The sequence below is a fragment of the Lacerta agilis genome, chromosome 3, assembly GCF_009819535.1.
Source record: "Lacerta agilis isolate rLacAgi1 chromosome 3, rLacAgi1.pri, whole genome shotgun sequence".
Classification (NCBI taxonomy): domain Eukaryota; kingdom Metazoa; phylum Chordata; class Lepidosauria; order Squamata; family Lacertidae; genus Lacerta; species Lacerta agilis.
In genome coordinates, this window is record NC_046314.1 from 62,915,523 (window position 1) to 62,934,447 (window position 18,925).

The 18,925-nt window shown below is 40.6% G+C and overlaps 1 protein-coding gene across 1 annotated transcript; it reads right to left on the minus strand.

Moving 5' to 3' along the window:
* Positions 1 to 703: 703 nt before the first annotated feature.
* Positions 704 to 18,675, minus strand: KATNA1 (katanin catalytic subunit A1). Its single transcript, XM_033143973.1, has 12 exons — positions 18,577 to 18,675; positions 18,028 to 18,119; positions 11,835 to 12,008; positions 10,222 to 10,379; positions 9,699 to 9,882; positions 8,304 to 8,425; positions 6,372 to 6,477; positions 5,817 to 5,975; positions 4,460 to 4,586; positions 3,666 to 3,800; positions 3,066 to 3,192; positions 704 to 1,050 (listed from the first exon to the last, which is right to left on the minus strand). Exons 3-12 carry the CDS (start codon positions 12,003 to 12,005, stop codon positions 852 to 854), a joined length of 1,488 nt encoding a protein of 495 aa, XP_032999864.1. The 5' UTR covers positions 12,006 to 12,008; positions 18,028 to 18,119; positions 18,577 to 18,675; the 3' UTR covers positions 704 to 851.
* Between the last annotated feature and the right edge of the window lie 250 nt (positions 18,676 to 18,925).

The window sequence follows — 18,925 nt, forward strand, 5'->3', positions numbered from 1 at the left end:
TTTATATTGAAAAGTACTAATTAAATACTTTGGCCTCCATTTTCGAGATAACTGCCATGCTAGAACACAAAGCACTACATATTCATAATACTGAAACACTACTGCTGCTTGGTGAATAAGGTCTCCAGAGCAAAGTGTGAGATAAGGCCACATATTTATTTTCTTACCAGCACCATGTTACCCTTTATATACTGCCATTGGTTTTTTCCTGTGAATTCTCCTTGTGCCATTCATGTTTCCCAGCACCACCTAGCATTGATTTCCATTGAATGTTTATGTAATTCCTTATTGCTAAAGTTACAGAATTAAGGCACTGTTAGTGAGTGGTTCCCTAGACTGGATGGATGGGAGATTGCCTCTTCTTGATGGGGTTACATGTTCTGAAGCAGCAGGTATGTAGCTTGGGGGTTATTTTGGATCATTTGCTGTCACCTGAGGCTCAGGTGGCTCACTTTTACTTATCATTAGTTAAAGTGTAGGCAAACAGCAGAACAAGCTTACTCTATTTGAATATAAAAAAATTGAAATTGTGTATCTATGTCAAAAAGTTGTCACCCTGTTATCTGTATATAGGTACACTTCCCAACTAATACTATTGCATTAGTTGGGTACATAGATGGAAGTAAGGCTAGTTTACATGCAAATATCTTGTGCAGAGAACAGAAGGGACAACTGGTGCAAGAGGTAAAAAATGAGCTGCAGCTTAAAAAACTAACTTTATTAAGGATATTATTGCTGTTAACTGTAATTACAAAAGTTAAAAAATAGTACTCAGTGCCCTGTTGCACTACTTTTTAATTACTTCTGGAATTGTTTGAAGACTTAAGGCAGATATGTCAAGGTAGGAAGGCTTAGCATGATCCAAATTCGAATATCCATTTCTCATATTTTTCAATGTCCGCAGCAGAGACTGACTTCGAAACTTTCTTTAAAGCCATTTCAAAATCTTCCATTGTGGTTGGCATGTGCATTTCATCTCTGGAAAGATTTCGGATTTCTTCTGGTGTCAAGCCTTCAATACGCCTTCTCATAGCCATTAGTGAAGCATCCCTGTTGGTATCCAAGATTGGACTTAATGAGAATACACAATGCCACTGGTCCTAAGTAAATAGCTAATAGTAGCTGTAGATGAACACTGACATTCTTAAAATATCAAACAGAGACTGCTTGGAAAGTTTGACCTTCAGCACACAAATGGAAATACATCTGAGGACTTCTTATTCTTACTGCATGGATAGGGAACCTGTGGCCCTCCAGATGTTGGTGTCAGTCCAGCAACATCTGGAGGCATGCAGGCTCCCACTTCTACAACAATGGATTAATAACAGTTCAGTAGATCACATAAATCTATTGTAGTAATTTAGAATCTGAGACACAGCTTGAAAACCCAGCTTACAGACACACCTTTTTATCATTCTTTTCTCTCTCTCTGATCATGCATGTCTTATCCTTTGTATATTCAAAGAAACTGCTACACATTTTTGGTATCTCCCTTTAGCAAAACGTCACAAGAATCCAGGAAGTTGCCTTATACGGAGTCAGAGCATTTGTCAATCCAGCTTAGTATTGTCTACACTGACTGGCTGTCAGGGGAGCATCCAGAGGCAGCAGAGAGCAGGCTGGGGTGGAGGGAGGCACCTGGGGTGCTGAGAGTACCCAACACTGCCCAAGGAGCCCAGAGACGTACTGTGGGAGTGACAGGCAGGGAGAGAGTTCTGTGGTGGAAGGGCAGTCAGATGCTGCAGCGTCCCGACACCAGCAGTTCAGGGATGGAGGGGGAAACAGTAGTTCTGTCGCCCCAATTACGTAGGGGGCTCAAACAGAAAGAGGAAAGGAGGAGACTGGGGTTGCCAGGCTTTTTTGTTGGAGGCACCAGCGGAAAGCACCACTTCTGGAATCTGAGAGTGACTAAGGTAGCCATGGAAATTTGGAGCTCTGTCTTGTACATACCTGTATAATGTTACAGGTGGGTAGCCGTGTTGGTCTGCCATAGTCAAAACAAAATCGAAAATTCTTTCTAGTAGCACCTTAGAGACCACGAAAGCTCATACCAGCAACTAACTCAGTTGGTCTCTAAGGTGCTACTAGAAAGAATTTTCGATTTTGTTTTATACCTGTATAATAAAACTGATGTAAATATACAGATCCTCAGTCATTGCCTTTACTCGTGAGGAGCACCACAAGCCCTGACGCTGGCAGTGGCTCACTAGGATTTCAGGTAAGAGATATTCCCAACCTAGGAATTTATGCCTTCAGAGCAGATGCTTTACAGCTACAGCTCTGTCAGATATCAAAACTGCCTTCAATGGGAAGACAGGAATTTAGGTATTTCAAACAGTGACACTGGCTAGGCTAATAGATGACAGAAGGCAAGGGGTGTGGAGTCATTTTGGAGGGGCTGATATGGGCATTACCCTCCCCTCTTTATTTTGCAAGGGCTGAGTGGATTCAGCTGAGAAAAGGCACAAGCAGTGCAGTTGAGACAGGTTAGGGGTTAGAGAAGGATTTACTGAGTGAGGCAGGGAAAAAATAATGGAGAGGGAGTAGAGGGGAGTGGAAGAAATAAGATAAGGTAACTGATGTGGATGAGGAAAAAGTGAATATGGCCAGAGAAAAAGGATAAAACAAAATGTAGAGGGAAGTGTGCACCAAGAAGGAAAAACCCACCATGTGGCAGAGAATGAGGACTAGGGGGGAAAGGTATACAAACCTGCCATTTCCCAAGTTCAAGGAAAGCAGACAAATAGGTTGAATCTGTCTGCTTTCCTTGAACTAGAGGAGAATGAAGAGGGAGAAGAATATATATATATATATATATATATATATATATATATATATATATATATATATATATATATATATATATATATATATATATATATATATATATAAAATCAAAGCAGCAGTAAGCCAGTGGACAAACAGTGGCAACATTAATGTATTTCCATAAACAAATTTTGGATTCCAATAGAAGGCCCAATTAAATGATTATTCATTCAAATTTCTGAGTAGGTATGCTTAAAACAGGCCTTAATTATTTTAGAAGTGCTACAGTTTTAACATACCTGCACACATTAGTAATGTCAGCCCCGGAATAACCTTCCATATTTTGTGCTATATTGGCAAGGTCAACATCATCAGCAAGTTCCAACTCTCGCAGGCTTATTCTTAGAAGTTCTTCTCTACCTTTGGCTAAAACGGAACATTTTTTTTAAAAGTAACAATATAAATAGTTTGAACCACATAGTATAGTTACTAGCTTTCACAAAATACTGAGGCTTTCAAAAATGGGTTTTCCTAAACATGCACTTAGTTCTGCATTTTGCCACCCGAGAATCTTGTGTGCCAAAGTTTACAAGCAACAATCTACCAAGGAAGGGAAGTGAATTACACTGCAACCCAAACTGCCACCCTAATCGCAGCTCTGGAGGTTCAGGGGACTTCCCAGGAGAGAAGGAGCTGCGGAGCCTCTACTGGATTTCTGTCCCTTCCTTAGAAGAAGGCACAAATCTGGGATTCTACTTCTTGGAGTATTTTCCCCAGAGGCCACTTGGAGGCATCACCCCTATTTCTCAGTACAGTCGTCCTATACCAAATTCAGGTTTAGAATTCAAAATTCAGGATAAATAAAAAGGTTGGTTTTCCCCAAAATGAAGTTGTTCTACCTGATGGTAAAGGAATATAAATTCTCTTCTCCAGCCGTCGTCGTAAGGCCTCATCAATATCCCATGGAAAATTAGTAGCAGCTAGTACCATAACCATTTTGGAAGGGTCATCATTTTCAGAAGCCCCTCCAACACCTAAATCAAAAGGAAAGAGGAAGTTACAAGGGGAGGACACAAAATTCTGGAAGCTATCCAAAGTTAAATCCAATGTGAATTTTAATCACCTGCATAAATGGCAACAGATTTGCACTTAACAATTTGAATAAAGTGTCTCTTGCCTATTGAAGTGTATCTTGGTTATGCTTAACAGGCTCTTGGTATCTGAAGAAGTGTGCATGCACACGAAAGCTCATACCAAGAACTAACTTAGTTGGTCTCTAAGGTGCTACTGGAAAGAATTTTTTATTTTGTTTTGACTATGGCAGACCAACATGGCTACCCACCTGTCTTGGCTATTGAAGCAGCTCCCCCTGCTGCTGCATTTAATTACTAAAAAAGAAAAATAGGAGCAGAACTACTAAGACAGCTCTGTAAAGAGGGAAAACACTTTTCAGAAGTCTATCCACTCATCTGCAAAATTAAGACTATTCAAAGATTCCACAACCACAGTAATTCAGACAGTGGCTACATCTACAAGATACATGTATTGTACAAAGCTATTACTTTAAACAGTCATACATACTTTCTGATCCAAAGCAGAAATATTAGTACAGTGTTGCTACTATGATGTCACATCAAAGTTCCTGCTTTGAGCTCTACATCTCTTTAACACAATGTGAACTGAGCTTATTTACCATCCATCTGAACGAGTAATTCTGCCTTCACCCTTCGGCTGGCTTCATGCTCCTCAGAGGTTCCTCTGCGACTACAGATAGAATCAATTTCATCTATAAATATTGTTGTTGGTGCATAGAATCGAGCCTGGAGAGACAAGATGAAGGAACATCAATTGAACTTAAATCACCAGAAGTACCACTGGGCTACTTAACAACTTACTTCACAAAGAAACATGGCATATAATCTTGAAAGTCCATACAATTACAGCTTTCCCCTCTCAAGTCAGCAACCAGAACCAGATTTAGGGTGATCCAGGTGGTTCCCCCACACAGGGTGCTGAGCCAAGGGGGTGCATCATCATCTTCATCGCTATATTTATATGGGTACCTACTCAGAGGTTTTTGGGGGGGAGGGGGACGATGCCAAATTTTGCCTTTGCTCAGGGCACCATATTACCAAAGTCCACCCCTGAAGCAACAATCTTGGGTTCCCAGACGTTGGACTTCAACTGCCATCATTCCTAGCCAGCATGGCCAAATGTTATGCATTAATCCAACATCCAGAGACCCAACAAACTTTCAAATAAAATTCTGGGCAGTGTGCAAGCGGGCTTTGGAGTGCTTCATTAAATAAAATTAAAAAGTTGTCCAGTAGCACCTTAGAGACCAACTAAGTTTGTTCTGGGTATAAGCTTTCGTGTGCATGCACACTTCTTCAGATACTGAAGATACGTATCTGAAGAAGTGTGCATGCACACGAAAACCTATACCCAGAACAAACCTAGTTGGTCTCTAAGGTGCTACTGGACAATTTTTTAATTTTTTTCAACTGCGTCAGACCAACACGGCTACCTACCTGAATCTAGATTCATTAAAAAAGTAATAGAAGTTATACATTAACTTGAATGGTATGAAACCAAGGGAGGTGCTACTATGCAATTCACTGCTAAGTGGCAAAGCAATCTGTAAGACGTTAATGGAGAGGGGTGGTGTGGGAATGAGGCTAGCTACACACACACACACAGTACATTTTGTGATGCAACTGCATCATGCTTGTCTGGTAAAGGAGAATAGCCCATTGCAGTCAGATAGGACTGGTACTGTGTTAAGACATAATTATGATAGTACAAGGAGTCTTGTCCATGATAGCCCAACGCTGGTCAAGCCTGCTCAATTAGCAGAAACCGACCAATGTAACACAACATTACATACAAAGCATGCATACCCTTGAGCTGCTGTACAACTAGAAGTCTGAAAAAAGCTTAAATACAAATTTCAGACGAGTAGCCAGGTTTTTGAAACACCTGCATATTCTAGAAACTATTATTCATACAAAATATATATCAAAGAATCAACAGTGAACTCTAAAAATCACCATTTCAAATAGAAGTCGAACAAGTTTTTCAGATTCTCCTCTGTATTTTGAAGTAAGTGTTGATGATGATATGTTGAAAAAGGTTGTCTTGCATTCAGTAGCTACAGCTTTTGCAAGCAGCGTTTTTCCAGTGCCAGGAGGACCAACCATCAAAACACCCTATGTAAAAGAAAGAAAGTGCAAAAAAATGTTCAGAAAGTTTCTCATTTGAGATATCTAGAACACATTTTCCATTGGAAATTGCTTTAGAACTTCCTTTTCTCCAAATGTGCTTTAATATCATGTCTAAGAAAATGGTATCCTAGCTTTAAGGATCAGAACCGCATGCATTCTTACATAACTTGTTTAAGTATCCAGAGCACTACACATTGCATTCAGTGGAATTGTGATATATTATATTTTGCTCTATTGCTAAAATGTGAGAAATTCTAGCCACACAATAATTACCTTCAGATTTTAGGTCAATACTAACTCATCATTTTCTCCTATTAAAATTGTGACCAATCAGGACATATGAGAACATTATTAATTCAAAACTAAATTGCATGATTTTACCTTCCAAGGCCTTCTAATCCCCTTAAAGAATTCTGGCATCCACATGGGTAAAACCACCGCTTCCTTGAGCAACTTTTTAGCTTCCACTAAGTCAGCTATATCATCCCTGTTTAAGAAAAGAAATTAACAGATTATGACACACTAGAAGCAACTAATTACTGTTCCGTTCAAGAGTCCCTAACACAGTCGTATTAGTTTCTAAAAGATGCATTCCTACCTGCAGCTGAAACCTTCTATGACTCTCTAAAGAAGAATATCAAATAAATAGTTTCCCATTTGAAATCTATCTGCTCCCAGGTGTCAGTTTTCTGTTCCAAGTACATTTGCATGCTCTGTAATTCTGTTCCAGGAGAAAACTATCAATACATCAACACACTTGTTGTTTGTACAAAATGTTCTTTCACATGGAAGGCTATCATAAAGTTGTTTTTAATATAAAAAGTTGCTCAGGTGTTTTTTTCATTTAAACATTTCAGTAATATTTATCATCCCTTAAAGTAATCTGGTTTAAAATGCTCTCTGAATGCAGACACCACATTCAGTTAAATTTTGACTTTTTAACACACCAAGTTAAAATATGAATTTATATATAAACCAAGGGTAAAAGTGATTAGAGGTCAAACATTATAACTACATGCATTCGTTATACAAATTATGACTATTCAAAAAGCCAAAAGCCATAGAAAGTTAGGTATTCAGTGGGTATCCCACTGCTGACAGAAGAAATATATTAGCAGACTGAGCAGGCTGGCTGTTTCCAGCAATTCTCCCTCCACCTGCAGCCCCCCCAACCTCCTCGTCCTCTGGAGAGCTTCAAAATATAAATTCAATAACAAACAATCACTACCCTTACATTCTAAGTTATGGAGAAACATTATTCTGTACAGTGCCAGCCCTTTCTTTGGGGACAAGTACCCTAATATTATTCATGTTTACTCAGCAGGGCACATTCCCCAGGATTTAGTAAAAATGAAGTGTTTCAGTATGAAGGAATTTGCTTTTAAAGCACAGGTTCAGAATAGAAACAGAAACCAATCCATTGGTTGTATATGGCAAGTGAAGCCCAAGGAAAGCAGGCAATTTGCTTCTCTAAGTCAGAAGAGTGTTCTTTTTTCCCTTTCAGGCACTGAACAGGCCCAAATACAGGCTACACAAGTTCTAATTTTAAGATGCACAAACTCATCCTACTACCCTCACTGAAAACTGGCTCCTGTAATATTCTAAGAAAAATTATGTTGAGACAAATTTATTATCTTTTACAGGGATTCTTGATTCAAGTGTATATGATAAGCTCATTTTATAACATTCCTGCCTTGTGTATACACAAAGGAGAAAAATGTTAATTCAGATAATTAGCAATTCTTAACTGTTGACTATCCTACATTGGGGCAGTAGTCATTTACGCTTCAGCCACTAAAAGTACATCCTGTTCATAGCAAATACAGGATGCCAACCAATTCTGTGAATGGCCACTCAGCTGGCTATGTGGCAAAAGGATTGTTTCTAAGCAAGGAAGTCTCTATAGCAGCATTAGTTAAGAGTATGATTATTACTCTTTCAGACCACTGATGTTGTGGTATAGTAATTAGTTGTGTACCATTATTTTGCTGTTCCTGGCTGCACAGTAGGGATGTGGTGATATCCCCTCTATAGAAGCTACAGTACTGGTATATTCAGCTGAATGATACAAATAAGTTGGCAGGTCACAGTGGACAATATGTTGCACTGAACTAGGCCACCTGATACATTTAATTCCTTGAATTTAGTATCTTGCTATAAATTGAATGAAAAAGTTTATTAATGGAAGACCTACAATATGCTGTCAGATTAAATATAATTCTTAACCAAGCATTAGCATTGCCCTCTTTAAAGGACTGAGCTTACATATATACTTCCCAAGTAAAAAGAATTACAGAGATGGGTTACACTTACCATCGAACATTGGGATTTTGGGAAATGATGTCTTTTTCCAAAGCTTCTACTAAGTCTTTGTCGTATCCAGTGCTATCAAATTTCTTTGGCTCAGATTCTGAAATGTCAGACGAGGGCTTATTCTGCATTAAAACACAGTTTGCATATCAAACCTACATTTATTATTTTAAAATTGTCCACACATTGAATCACTATACCTGGCTTAATGCCCGGTTAAATATAATAGAAGCAAGGGTCCTGTAGGGGAAAGTGGGTATAGTCTACACAGCTTACAGCCACACCAGAATAATGCAAATTCAGGATGGAAATATAGCACGGGGTGGAACTATTAAAATCGTCCCCAAGTGCAGGCTAGCTAATTCAGAAGTCAGCTGAGCCATGAACTGATCTGGCACCTTGTTATAATAAATAATTCCATTACTGAATTGTGGTGTTAGGTATATTTATATAGCATTTTACAATTAAAATGTTTTGTAAAAGCACCCAAGGCTCCACCCAACATCATCAAAGACTGTTTCTCAGATGGAAGGACATAGTGGAGGTCTCTGCTAGTGGAAGAGGGGAAACCATTTTTACCAACCCCATCGATCCCTTCCCCAAAGATATATTCTGGAGTGTTGAGCAGTGCTGGAGTGCCATGGTGGGTCTCGGTGAAAATGGTCCCCTTCCATTAACTGAAGCTTCTACTTTATCAAAAATTCTTCCATGAATGGAATGACTCCATCCATTTGCGGAAAACACAGTAGAGGGGAATGCTCTTGTGCTCGAATCCTGCCTACTGGTTTCCCACAGGCAACTGTTCAGCCACTGTGAGAACAGGATACTGGACTAGATGGCCCCTTGGCCTGATCCTGCAGGCTCTTCTTATGCTCTTATGAAATACACTACAGTGGTACCATGGGTTACGTACTTAATTTGTTCCAGGGTGCCGTTCGTAACCCAAACGGCGATATCGCGCATGTGCGAACACGCGGTTTTGAGCTTTGCGCATACCGCACAGAATGCTTCTGCGCATGTACGGGACGAAAAACACTTCCGGTTTACAGGAGTACATAACCCAAAAAAATGTAACCCGAAGCAGACGTAACCCGAGGTACGACTGTATAGCCTTCAGACTCTCAGAAAGGAAATTCTGATAATATTCATCTTTGTACCATTTGAAAAAAACGCCATGTTTAGTTTCATTAAGGCTGCAATTCTATACACATTTACCTGGAAATATGAACTACTGAATGTAATGGGGCTTCAAAATTGACATGTTTAAAACTACTCTTCCCTAAAACCTTACACCTCCTGCCTCTTGAGAATGTCCATAGTGTATATGAGAGAGATCCAAATGGTGAGAGGGGCACTTCTAAGAACTTGAAATGCTACCATCACATTTTAGACACTTACTTTTTCTTCTTTCATTTTATTCTGCGGATCCTTCTTTTCCCGGCCACGGATTATTTTGCCTTTATCGTTACAGCTTCGGGAGGAGGGACGGCTGGAGACTTTAGGCGCTGCACTCGCTCGATTATTTTGGCTCCTGCAATCACTGCAATGAGCAGACTGACGTTTCCTGGCTCCTGGTGAATTTCTGGTTAGTTAGAAAATGTAAAAGAGAAAACTGTAAACATGCAGAGATATTTATCATCAAAGCATATGGACAAGTGCATACCGTAAGCATTTTGTTTGGACCTATGAGGATCTGAATAGTTTACATTATGGGTCAATAGATCTTAGGAATCCACCCCCTCCCCCCGGCAAGGTCTGTGCTGAGGCTCCATGTGGGCTGCTAAGGTATATTTACGGGGGACAGCGCAGCATGCTTTTCCCCCCGACTTAGGAACTGGAATCAGTGTTTGGGCCTCACAGACATTTTAAATGTAATGTTTTGGGCTTCCCTGATCCACTTTACACTCTTGGCGTCTCTTACCTACGTTCGGCAGGTACAGGCAGGGACCAAACTTCTCCATCATGAGCCGGTAATTCTTGCTGTGCAGCTTTCAAAGGTGTGCTGTCTAATTTAAAGCTTTCTAGTGTTTTCATGATATCCTTCACGTGCTTCGCTTCTACACTTATCTCCTGCCTAACCTGATTGAAAACATGAAAAGTACAGCTTTAACAGGTAGAAACGTGTCCCTAGCTAAGCATATGTAGCTTAGAAAATTTCCAGGGCTTCATTAGATGTGCTAGAGATGTTTAACTTCAATTGTTTGCTTTGATTTTCTTCAACTGCTTGTTTAGATATTGTATCAGTCTTTTATTTTTATCTTTATTTTGGATGAAGGGGCCGTTTGGAAGTTTTCAAGATAAATGTGCTACTTTATAGGACTCGGCCCACCAAAGATTCCCAAATCCTGCACCAAAATGGGGAACAAATACACCATTGACTTTTCTTTCAATGGATCTTACATTCAAACTTTTTACGCTTAAAGTTCATTCCAGAGAACAAAACTTTGTACTGTTTGCAAACTTATGCTAATTAACTTGGAAGCTTGTTTGCATGCACCATTCCATATTAAAGGTACAGTATTACTTCTCTGTGAAAGCTACTCTTAAGGATCACCCATATGCTAGATGCCCTTTAAGGGAGTTATTCCAGAACAGACCTCTGTAATCTAAAGTTCATAGCAGGCGTGGTAATGCACCACAGAAGCCCTTGCACTAATGTTTACTGCAAGCCTTTCAAGGTTACTTGGGCTACTGCAAGATATTCCAGTACTAAATAAGCAAGTCATAATGATGAACCATTATTCTATTTATATCCCACTTTACATATTTATATTCCAGAGGCATATGTAGGATTTCCATGTGGCCTCCCATCCAGGCATTGATCTCAGCAAGGTTGCCGCATCATGTGCCTTTGGAACATACCTCTAGTAGTGAAAGAGAATACAGCTCCCAGTGTAGCAGGAGCAAATTCTCTGACAGGAAATTACAGGTGATCATTCACATGAAAGAACCATGGTATGCCAGAAAGATCACATTTTTCTGTGCATAAAGTTGTGTTTTTGAAAAATATTAAGGGAGAGCATTCATAAATGCAACTCCTCACCAGTAGTCTGAAGTGAAACATTCAAGGAAGGGCTCAGATGTTCACATGATAGTGATTAAGACAATTCAACGGAGCAGTAAGTTTTAGATTAACCAACTAAAGCTGCAAATCCAAACTCCACATACCTAGGAGAAAACCCCATTGAATTCAATATAGGACTTGCTTCTGAGTAGACAAGGTTTGGCTTGAACTTTAATTAAGCACTGGCATCAGATTTTAATCAGTACTGAGTTTATTTTTGAGGATTTTTATTATTAAAATAATAGCTAACTTAAAAATTAAAGGTGCCCTTTTCTCTAACAATTAGTAGCAGCTTTTCTTTAGTAAGTGTAAGTCAGAAATTCACCAAGAGGAGGTTATAGAAATGTGCATGTTTATAGAATTCAATTGATCTGTTGTAAGCAAATTATTATCAAGCATTTTTTTTAAGCTAAGGACCTTATGATTTAAGTGTAAGAAAGAGCCCAATCAATGGAAAAAGGATGACCCACCTGTTGCCATTTCTGCTGGAGGTATGTGTCTTTGACAGAAGAGAGGTATTTATTCATTTGGTCAAGTACTCCCTGGTAATAGACCATTGCAGAGTCATAATTTCCCAGCAAGGCGTACTCACGAGCCAGCTTCACATTCTCACTTATCATGACAAGACTCATGGTCAACATAAGCTGGGGAAAGAAAAAAATGCTGCAATTGGAATATACAACAGCTGGGCTATAAAGAAAACCTGTCAAATGTGTAAGGTGGAAATGTGTAAGAATGGAAAGGTCATCATGCTGTATTTCAATTTTTCATACATTATGTGACATAGTCTTAGTACTACAGAACAGTTACATTTTGTCACAGACATCTCTCTCAAAGACCTTTGAATCTATTGTGAACATAGCTGTTGTCAAATAGCCATGACACACGCATTACTCAAAAAATAGTTCTAGCATGTTCAAACAGTTTCATCTCCAAAGAACTACACTTTAAATAATGATAGAAGTTGCACATAGTCTGTAGATTTGTCATAATTTACATTAGACTGTTAATTGTGAATAATCGTAACATAAACTGAAGAATTAAATTTCATATAGCAACCAGACACATGGCTTCCCCTCCAGCCCGTTTCATTGCTTTGTATTATTCAAATTCAGAATCTGAAAGATTTCCCCTACCAGTGTTAAAGCACCTGACTTGCATACAGAAGGTCCTAAATTTAATCCCTGGCATTTCCTAGTATGGCTGGGAGACACAGGTGCAATCTACACACACATAAAAAATGTTCTGAAAATGATTTTATTAAAGCATTTTTAAAAATACTTTGAATTTACCATAAGGTTCACCATTGCCATATAGTGTCACATCGTATATTGCACTTAAAAGTTTTATTTGCAGCTGTATAGCTGACTCCACAGAGTGACCAAGGGCTTTTAAAAGCATGTAAGTACATGAGAGAACTATGATGGGCAGATGATGCTCCATTAAAGCCAAATACTGTAAGAAAAAGAAAACCATACGTTTCCCTCTCAGAATACATTAAATATCCTTGGCTGCCAAATATGTATTACAGAAATGCTTTCAACAGGAGGGAGGCTGATGGAAGGAGAAGACACATTGTAGTTGCCCAACCAAATTGTGACTTCTTAATTATTCTCTCTTTATATCACTTCAGAAGTGCTGTGTGCCTGACAGTGCAATTCTATACAAGCCTATTCAGCAGCAAGTGCCACTGAGTTACCATAGTTGGAATCTACTCCCAGCATTCCAAGAGTTCACCCTTAGAAAACCTAATGTATCTTAATAGCTCATTCATAAAAGATCATTGTTCTGGTGAGACTTAAATAAGCAGCCATAAATGTTACATTAAATGTTCTGCATTATGTTCTAAGTAAATTAATCTGGTTATCCATGGAAGAGGGATTTAGGACAGAATTACACTTAAAAATAAAATGCAGGATCATTTCTGCAGCGTTTTGTGTTTAGTGGCAACTTTACTCTTTTGATTTCTGCTTGTTTGTAGGTAACACTAAACTCAGGGAATGACTCTCACTGAAGTTGGTAAAAGCTCTCTGCTTTATCCTTTTAAAACACATTTCACTGCGTCAAGTGTTGCTATGAGATTTAGTATGCAATCCATTCAGAGCTACATGTTGAAACTAGTTATAGATAACATTTCTGGCTACAGAACTTATATTAATAGAAACTCAAAACACGCTGACATAACTGGCAGTAAGTAGTGCAGGGCGGGGAAGCAAGTTTGCAGCTTCCCCTGCCGATAACACAGAGGCCCAAACTACATTGTCCTGATAAACAGCTATTAGCTGTACATTCTACTGATCACCATGTATTTTTTATAATTCTATTTTATGATATTAGTATATAATTTTGATTTGATCATTTTGTACACTGCTTTTAAATTTTTTTAAAAAAATATTAAGCTGTTTTTAAGTGTCTATAAGTTTTTAAAAAAGTTTAACAAAACAATTTCACTGAAGATACCAACCACACTTAATGCTAAAATACATTGCTTTGTTTAGTATGTGGCTCTTTAATGGGATTTACTTTGTGTACAGTACAGTGCTCTCTCCTTTCAAATACTCTTCCTCTGGTTTTCTCCTTGCTTACCATTACTACGGTTTCATTCAGTATTATCTACTTCCTTTCTTTTTTGACTGCCTATTACTTTTCAGAGAACTCTTATCTCTCGTGCTTTACTGCAAAAACCGAACTGTAACATGCTTTTAACTCTGGAATCCAAAAAACCCAAATCTCCTTTATGACTTGCCATTACTTGCTTAATTGTTCTCATCATCTTGCTAAACTTGTAATTTCAAACTAGTTTAGTCATCAGCTCATACTAGCAAACAGGTGTATCAGGTATGAGAACCATTCTTACCCATCCTAAACATCTATGTTAAAGCTTGCTGAAACCTTGGCAGCATGTTTTCTCACATAAGTTGTACACTAAAAACGTCACAGCAGTTTCCAAGACTTGTAACTTTAACAGCAGCACTAACAGAAGCTCAGCTTCCAAAGAGAAATTATGAAGCTTATAAAATGCATTTCCAGTCATGACATCATACTTTAGCATTATGTTTTTTATTCAAACCATCTATTTAAATATTTTTTAAAATGTGTGTGTGTGTGCGCGCGCTCTGCCGCTAAATGAATCTCTCCTAAAACAATACTTGGGCTGGATTGGGTGTGGGGACAAAGCGGGCAAGTGCCTCTGGACGGCACATTAGGGGGGCTGCAAAATTACTGGGTTCAACACACACACACACACCAACGCTGAAAGGTGCAAAAGGGCAGGGAGGAGCCTCTCACTTCACTCTGGCGGAGATCCCAACACTGGGTCTGGTCTGTTGGGCTGGCAGCAGCGAGGCAAACAGCAGCCAGACAATGCAAGAGTGGCAGCAATAGAGCCCAGAACCTCCCTTGCCATTTCTGCCTTGTCTAGCCTCACTGTTGCCTGGCAGCTCTTGTTCCAAGTCGCAGCAGGTCCCAAGGCAGACAGATGGGCAGCCCTCCTTGTTTTCTTCTTCCTTCCACTTCACCACCACAGATGCAGATGCACCCCCTCTGCCTCCTTGCCGGAAATGCCCAGGGCAACACCCGCAGATGTGCTGTAATCAAATGCCTCCTTTTTTCTCCCACCCGATCCTCAGCTTTCTGTAAATGTCATCAGGGTACACATTCCACCACAGGAAATGGGTTCAGATAAGCGCCTCTGCCACCTTCCCCTTCCAGTCACCTCCTGCATCCTAGTACCCACTGCACCAAGTAGGGCAAGCACATGAACCCTGGGCAGAGCAAACCAGGAGGATGGCCCCCTTGCAGGCACTCCCCTATATACTGGCCTCCCATTATGCTTTAGTTAGTAACCTGTGTGTGGGAAAATTGGGAACACTGACAGCTCACACATCCAAGAAGTATATGTAACTTGATTTCCTGTGTTGGATGGTCCTGGCCACTAAACTATACATTATTATTATTTAATTTTGCTTTTAATTGCTTTTTAAATCTAACAACGCAGTATAAAGTAAACTGGCAACTCCTTACTCATTTTCAAAGCTCCCTTCCCTTGACTTAACTAACCAACCTATATTGAGGCCTTTTTAAAGCATTTGTCTTTAGGGAGAATGGGTGGCAGTGCAGACTTTTGCACCCTGTGACAAAACTTGTAGATCCAGCACTGAACAATACTACATAAGGAGAGTGTTGCTTCTGAAATGACAATTCAGAATTCTGCCATCTGCTATAGAGTTTCACAGTTAATTTTGAAAAGTTATTCGTAAACGGGTAACAGGGATAGACAAAAGCATTGCTACCTTCATCTCCTCTGATATGCATGTTACTTGGTTCATTCTTTTACTCTAGAAAACCAGAGCATTATGGGCACAATCTACCCAAAGTCAAAGTCGCACCAATATTAATTTTGAGAGAATTAAAACACTGAAATCAAAAGAAAATGCTTGTTGTCATTTTACAGTTTGATACAGTATGCTTCCAGTTTTGACCTGTTTGAAAATTGTTTATTATGCTCTTGTACATAATAGAACCAGAACACTTTGTTGCCATTATTAGTTGTACATATAATAACAAAAATAAAATATGGACTAAATAACATTTTGATTACAATGTTTCCAGTTTTTAGAGTCAGGGTGCCTTCACTTAGAAATGTATATCCCTCTTTGCATCTTTTAAAAAACACGTTAGTCCAGTAGTGGTTGGTGGGGTAGGGCTAACCTCCCCCACTGCCTCTGCTGACCCTCTCAGTAATGAGCAGTGACTCAAGTGCTGCAAGATAAAAAGTGAAGCTTCACCCTGTTTAGCTGAGCACTACTGCCTTAACCACAATAGTTATACCCAGATCCCTTGGAAAAGTGAAGAGTGTGGATGTTTTCTCTTGAGTCTAAAAAACAAGGTGTCTAAAAACCAAGGTGACCGTTGATTTAGGGGGACTTACACAAAACAAAGCAAGCCTCAAGCTCACATTCCTCCTTTCCTCTTCCTGTGTAACTGGGAAGATGACCTTCCACTGAATAAGGGATAACCAAAGAGGTGACCCTTAGATATTGTTTGGCTACACCCCTGCCCCCGCTGTCATAACCAAATGTCAGGAGTAATACAGCTGTAGCCTAACATCTGGAGGACAAAAGATTGACTACCCACAAAATTCCAACATAGATGCAATAATTTTATCAAGACTAAATGCCCATTCTTGCAACCTTCAGGAGCAGACCCCGAGTAATCATTTTACATTAGCTCACTTGCAACAACAACAGTAATAATGCACAATCCTGATACTGAATTCTCCACTCCCAGGGTTTATTATCTACAGGATAACAACAAAACAATGAAATATTTATTCCTATAAATATCAGAATTATTTTGAATATTTATATACCATAAATAACACAAAGCATTAATGTAACAATAACAGTGGAAAAATAAAAAATATTTCACAAATAAATAAATATTTCACAAATAAAAGAAATGCTTTATAAAAGTGGTAGGTCTTAAACAGAAGCCAAAACATCTGTTGATACCTGCCATACTTCAGGAAAGAGGGAATTCCAAGAGCTGGGCATTGCACCAGAGACAGATCTCCCCCTGGGTGCTTCAGGATGCATGTGTGCAGGTGATGGAATGACTAGGAGGGCCTGATATTTTATTAATGGACAGGATGGTATGAGAGAAAGTGCTCCCTCAAGTAACCAGGCCCCAAGTTGTTTAGGGTCTTATATGTCAATAGCACCTTGAACCTGCCCCAGTATAACATGCTCAATGGTAGGCAGCACCATTCAGCAACCTAACCACTGAGTTAGCCACAGTTCCTAAAGTAGCACCAAGCACAACACAAAGCACATTAACCTGGAAGTTAATGGTGTGTAGATTAGCCCTGTCCAGGAATGGCTATGCAAAATCGAAGGCAACATGATGGCCAGAAACAATTACAGCATAGAAAACTTTGTGGAATAATTCAAAACATCAAAACTATCAAACTGAAGTCTCTGAAAGTCCTTGAATAAGTCACGGTGCCAGACTTTACCCGGTGGAGATCAAGCTTGTAAAGCTTTGTATAACCGGCAAATGTCCAATTCTGATGTCCAACTCTGAACTCTGCTGAACAGTGTTTCCGGATAGCAACTATTGTTTCGTTCAGTTCATCAGCCAATTAGTTCAACAAACACTTTTAAGTAGAAAGATGTGTAATTTCTTCATAAGCGCATGAGCACTGTTCCAGAGCATTTTTCATTCTCATGTATATTATATCAATTTGAAAAAAGATTGGTTAATGAAGAAATTGCACATCTTTTTTACTTACGAGTGCTTGCTGAACTAATTGGCTGATGAAGAACTGAGCAGAAAGATTCAGGACAGGTAAAAGAAAGGGCTTCTTCACACACAGCACATAGTTTAGCTATGGAGTTCACTCACAGGAGAGGTAGCATCACCATCCTGGATAACTTTAAAAGAGGATTAGACAAATTCATGGTGAATAAAGCTTTCAATGGCTACTCGCTACAATGGCCAGGGGTTCTACTTCCACTTCAAAGGCAGTATGTCTCTGAGCACCAGTTACTGGGAATCATACTCCTATGACACAGGGAAGAAAGAAGCCCCCCCCCGCCCCCCAATACTCACGACGATGTCCCCACTCCGCCCCCAACCATACAAAAAGAGAGACTGACTTACTCCAAAAGCAGGTGTTGTTTACTCCGGAAAGCAGTCAAAGGAATGGCAGGACGAGTAGCCCGACAGTGACGTCTCCCGCATCACCTGAAATACTAAGAGAACACGTAACTGGGCAAAGGCCTCTCCAGTCACCCGCGGGATGCCTCACACGGGCAGGTGCTGGGGGGGGGGAGGGAATGCAAAGAAGGTATCGAGCGCTCACGGCTTGGTCTGGGGCGCAGGAGGAGGCGGAGGAGGAGGAGACGAAACAGGGTCTGGAGCCGCCCGCAGGAAACCGGGAGCTGGGGATGCGGGCGCCTCCCCTCCAACCTCTTTTCGGGCCTCCTGGACGAGGAGAGGCTGACCCGCAAAGCCCATTCAAAGCCCTCCCGCCAACGCCGCTCCCGGGGCGACATCTCACTCCGGATGCTATTGTGGGGGGGGGGGCGCAGAAGACGCCCAGAGAAGACGCCGAAGGAGGCGGGCGGCGAGGGAGGGGGCACTACGGGCTCAACGGACGGGGAAAGCGAGGCCGAGGCGAGCGGAAGGGGGAAGCGGACGCTCACTCACCTCTTCGGCGCGCTCAGCTCCGTAACGGCGGCGGCGGCGGCGGTGCTAGGGCCCGACTCATCTCAGCGCCGCCTCCCGCCCACTCCGCGCGGAGGCACTGTCGCTAGCGCGCAGGCGCCAGCTCTAGTCCCGCCCCACGACGTCCTAACGTCCCTACGCCCCGCCCACCGGGCGTTTCTTTTCTTTTTTTTCGGGACTCTGAGTAGCGTGGGATTCTTTCGCTTCTCTCTCTCTTTGGGAAGGGGTGCTGGGGTTCCCTGAACTCTTCATGTCAGGGACGAGGATCCCTAGGCCGAGGTGCCTTCTCGGAAGTCTTTCCCAATCCCAGCCATAGCCTCATCCTGCCGCT

What these genes read in the sequence shown, in the direction of transcription:
- KATNA1 (XM_033143973.1), bottom strand. Translation starts at nt 12,005, where the DNA reads ATGTTGACCATGAGTCTTGTCATGATAAGTGAGAATGTGAAGCTGGCT. An exon ending in GGATTAGAAGGCCTTGGAAG is followed by an intron (nt 5,976 to 6,371) that starts GTAAAATCATGC and finishes TCTTTTACATAG; the next exon opens with GGTGTTTTGATGGTTGGTCC. An exon ending in ATTACTCGTTCAGATGGATG is followed by an intron (nt 3,801 to 4,459) that starts GTAAATAAGCTC and finishes CTTTTGATTTAG; the next exon opens with GTGTTGGAGGGGCTTCTGAA.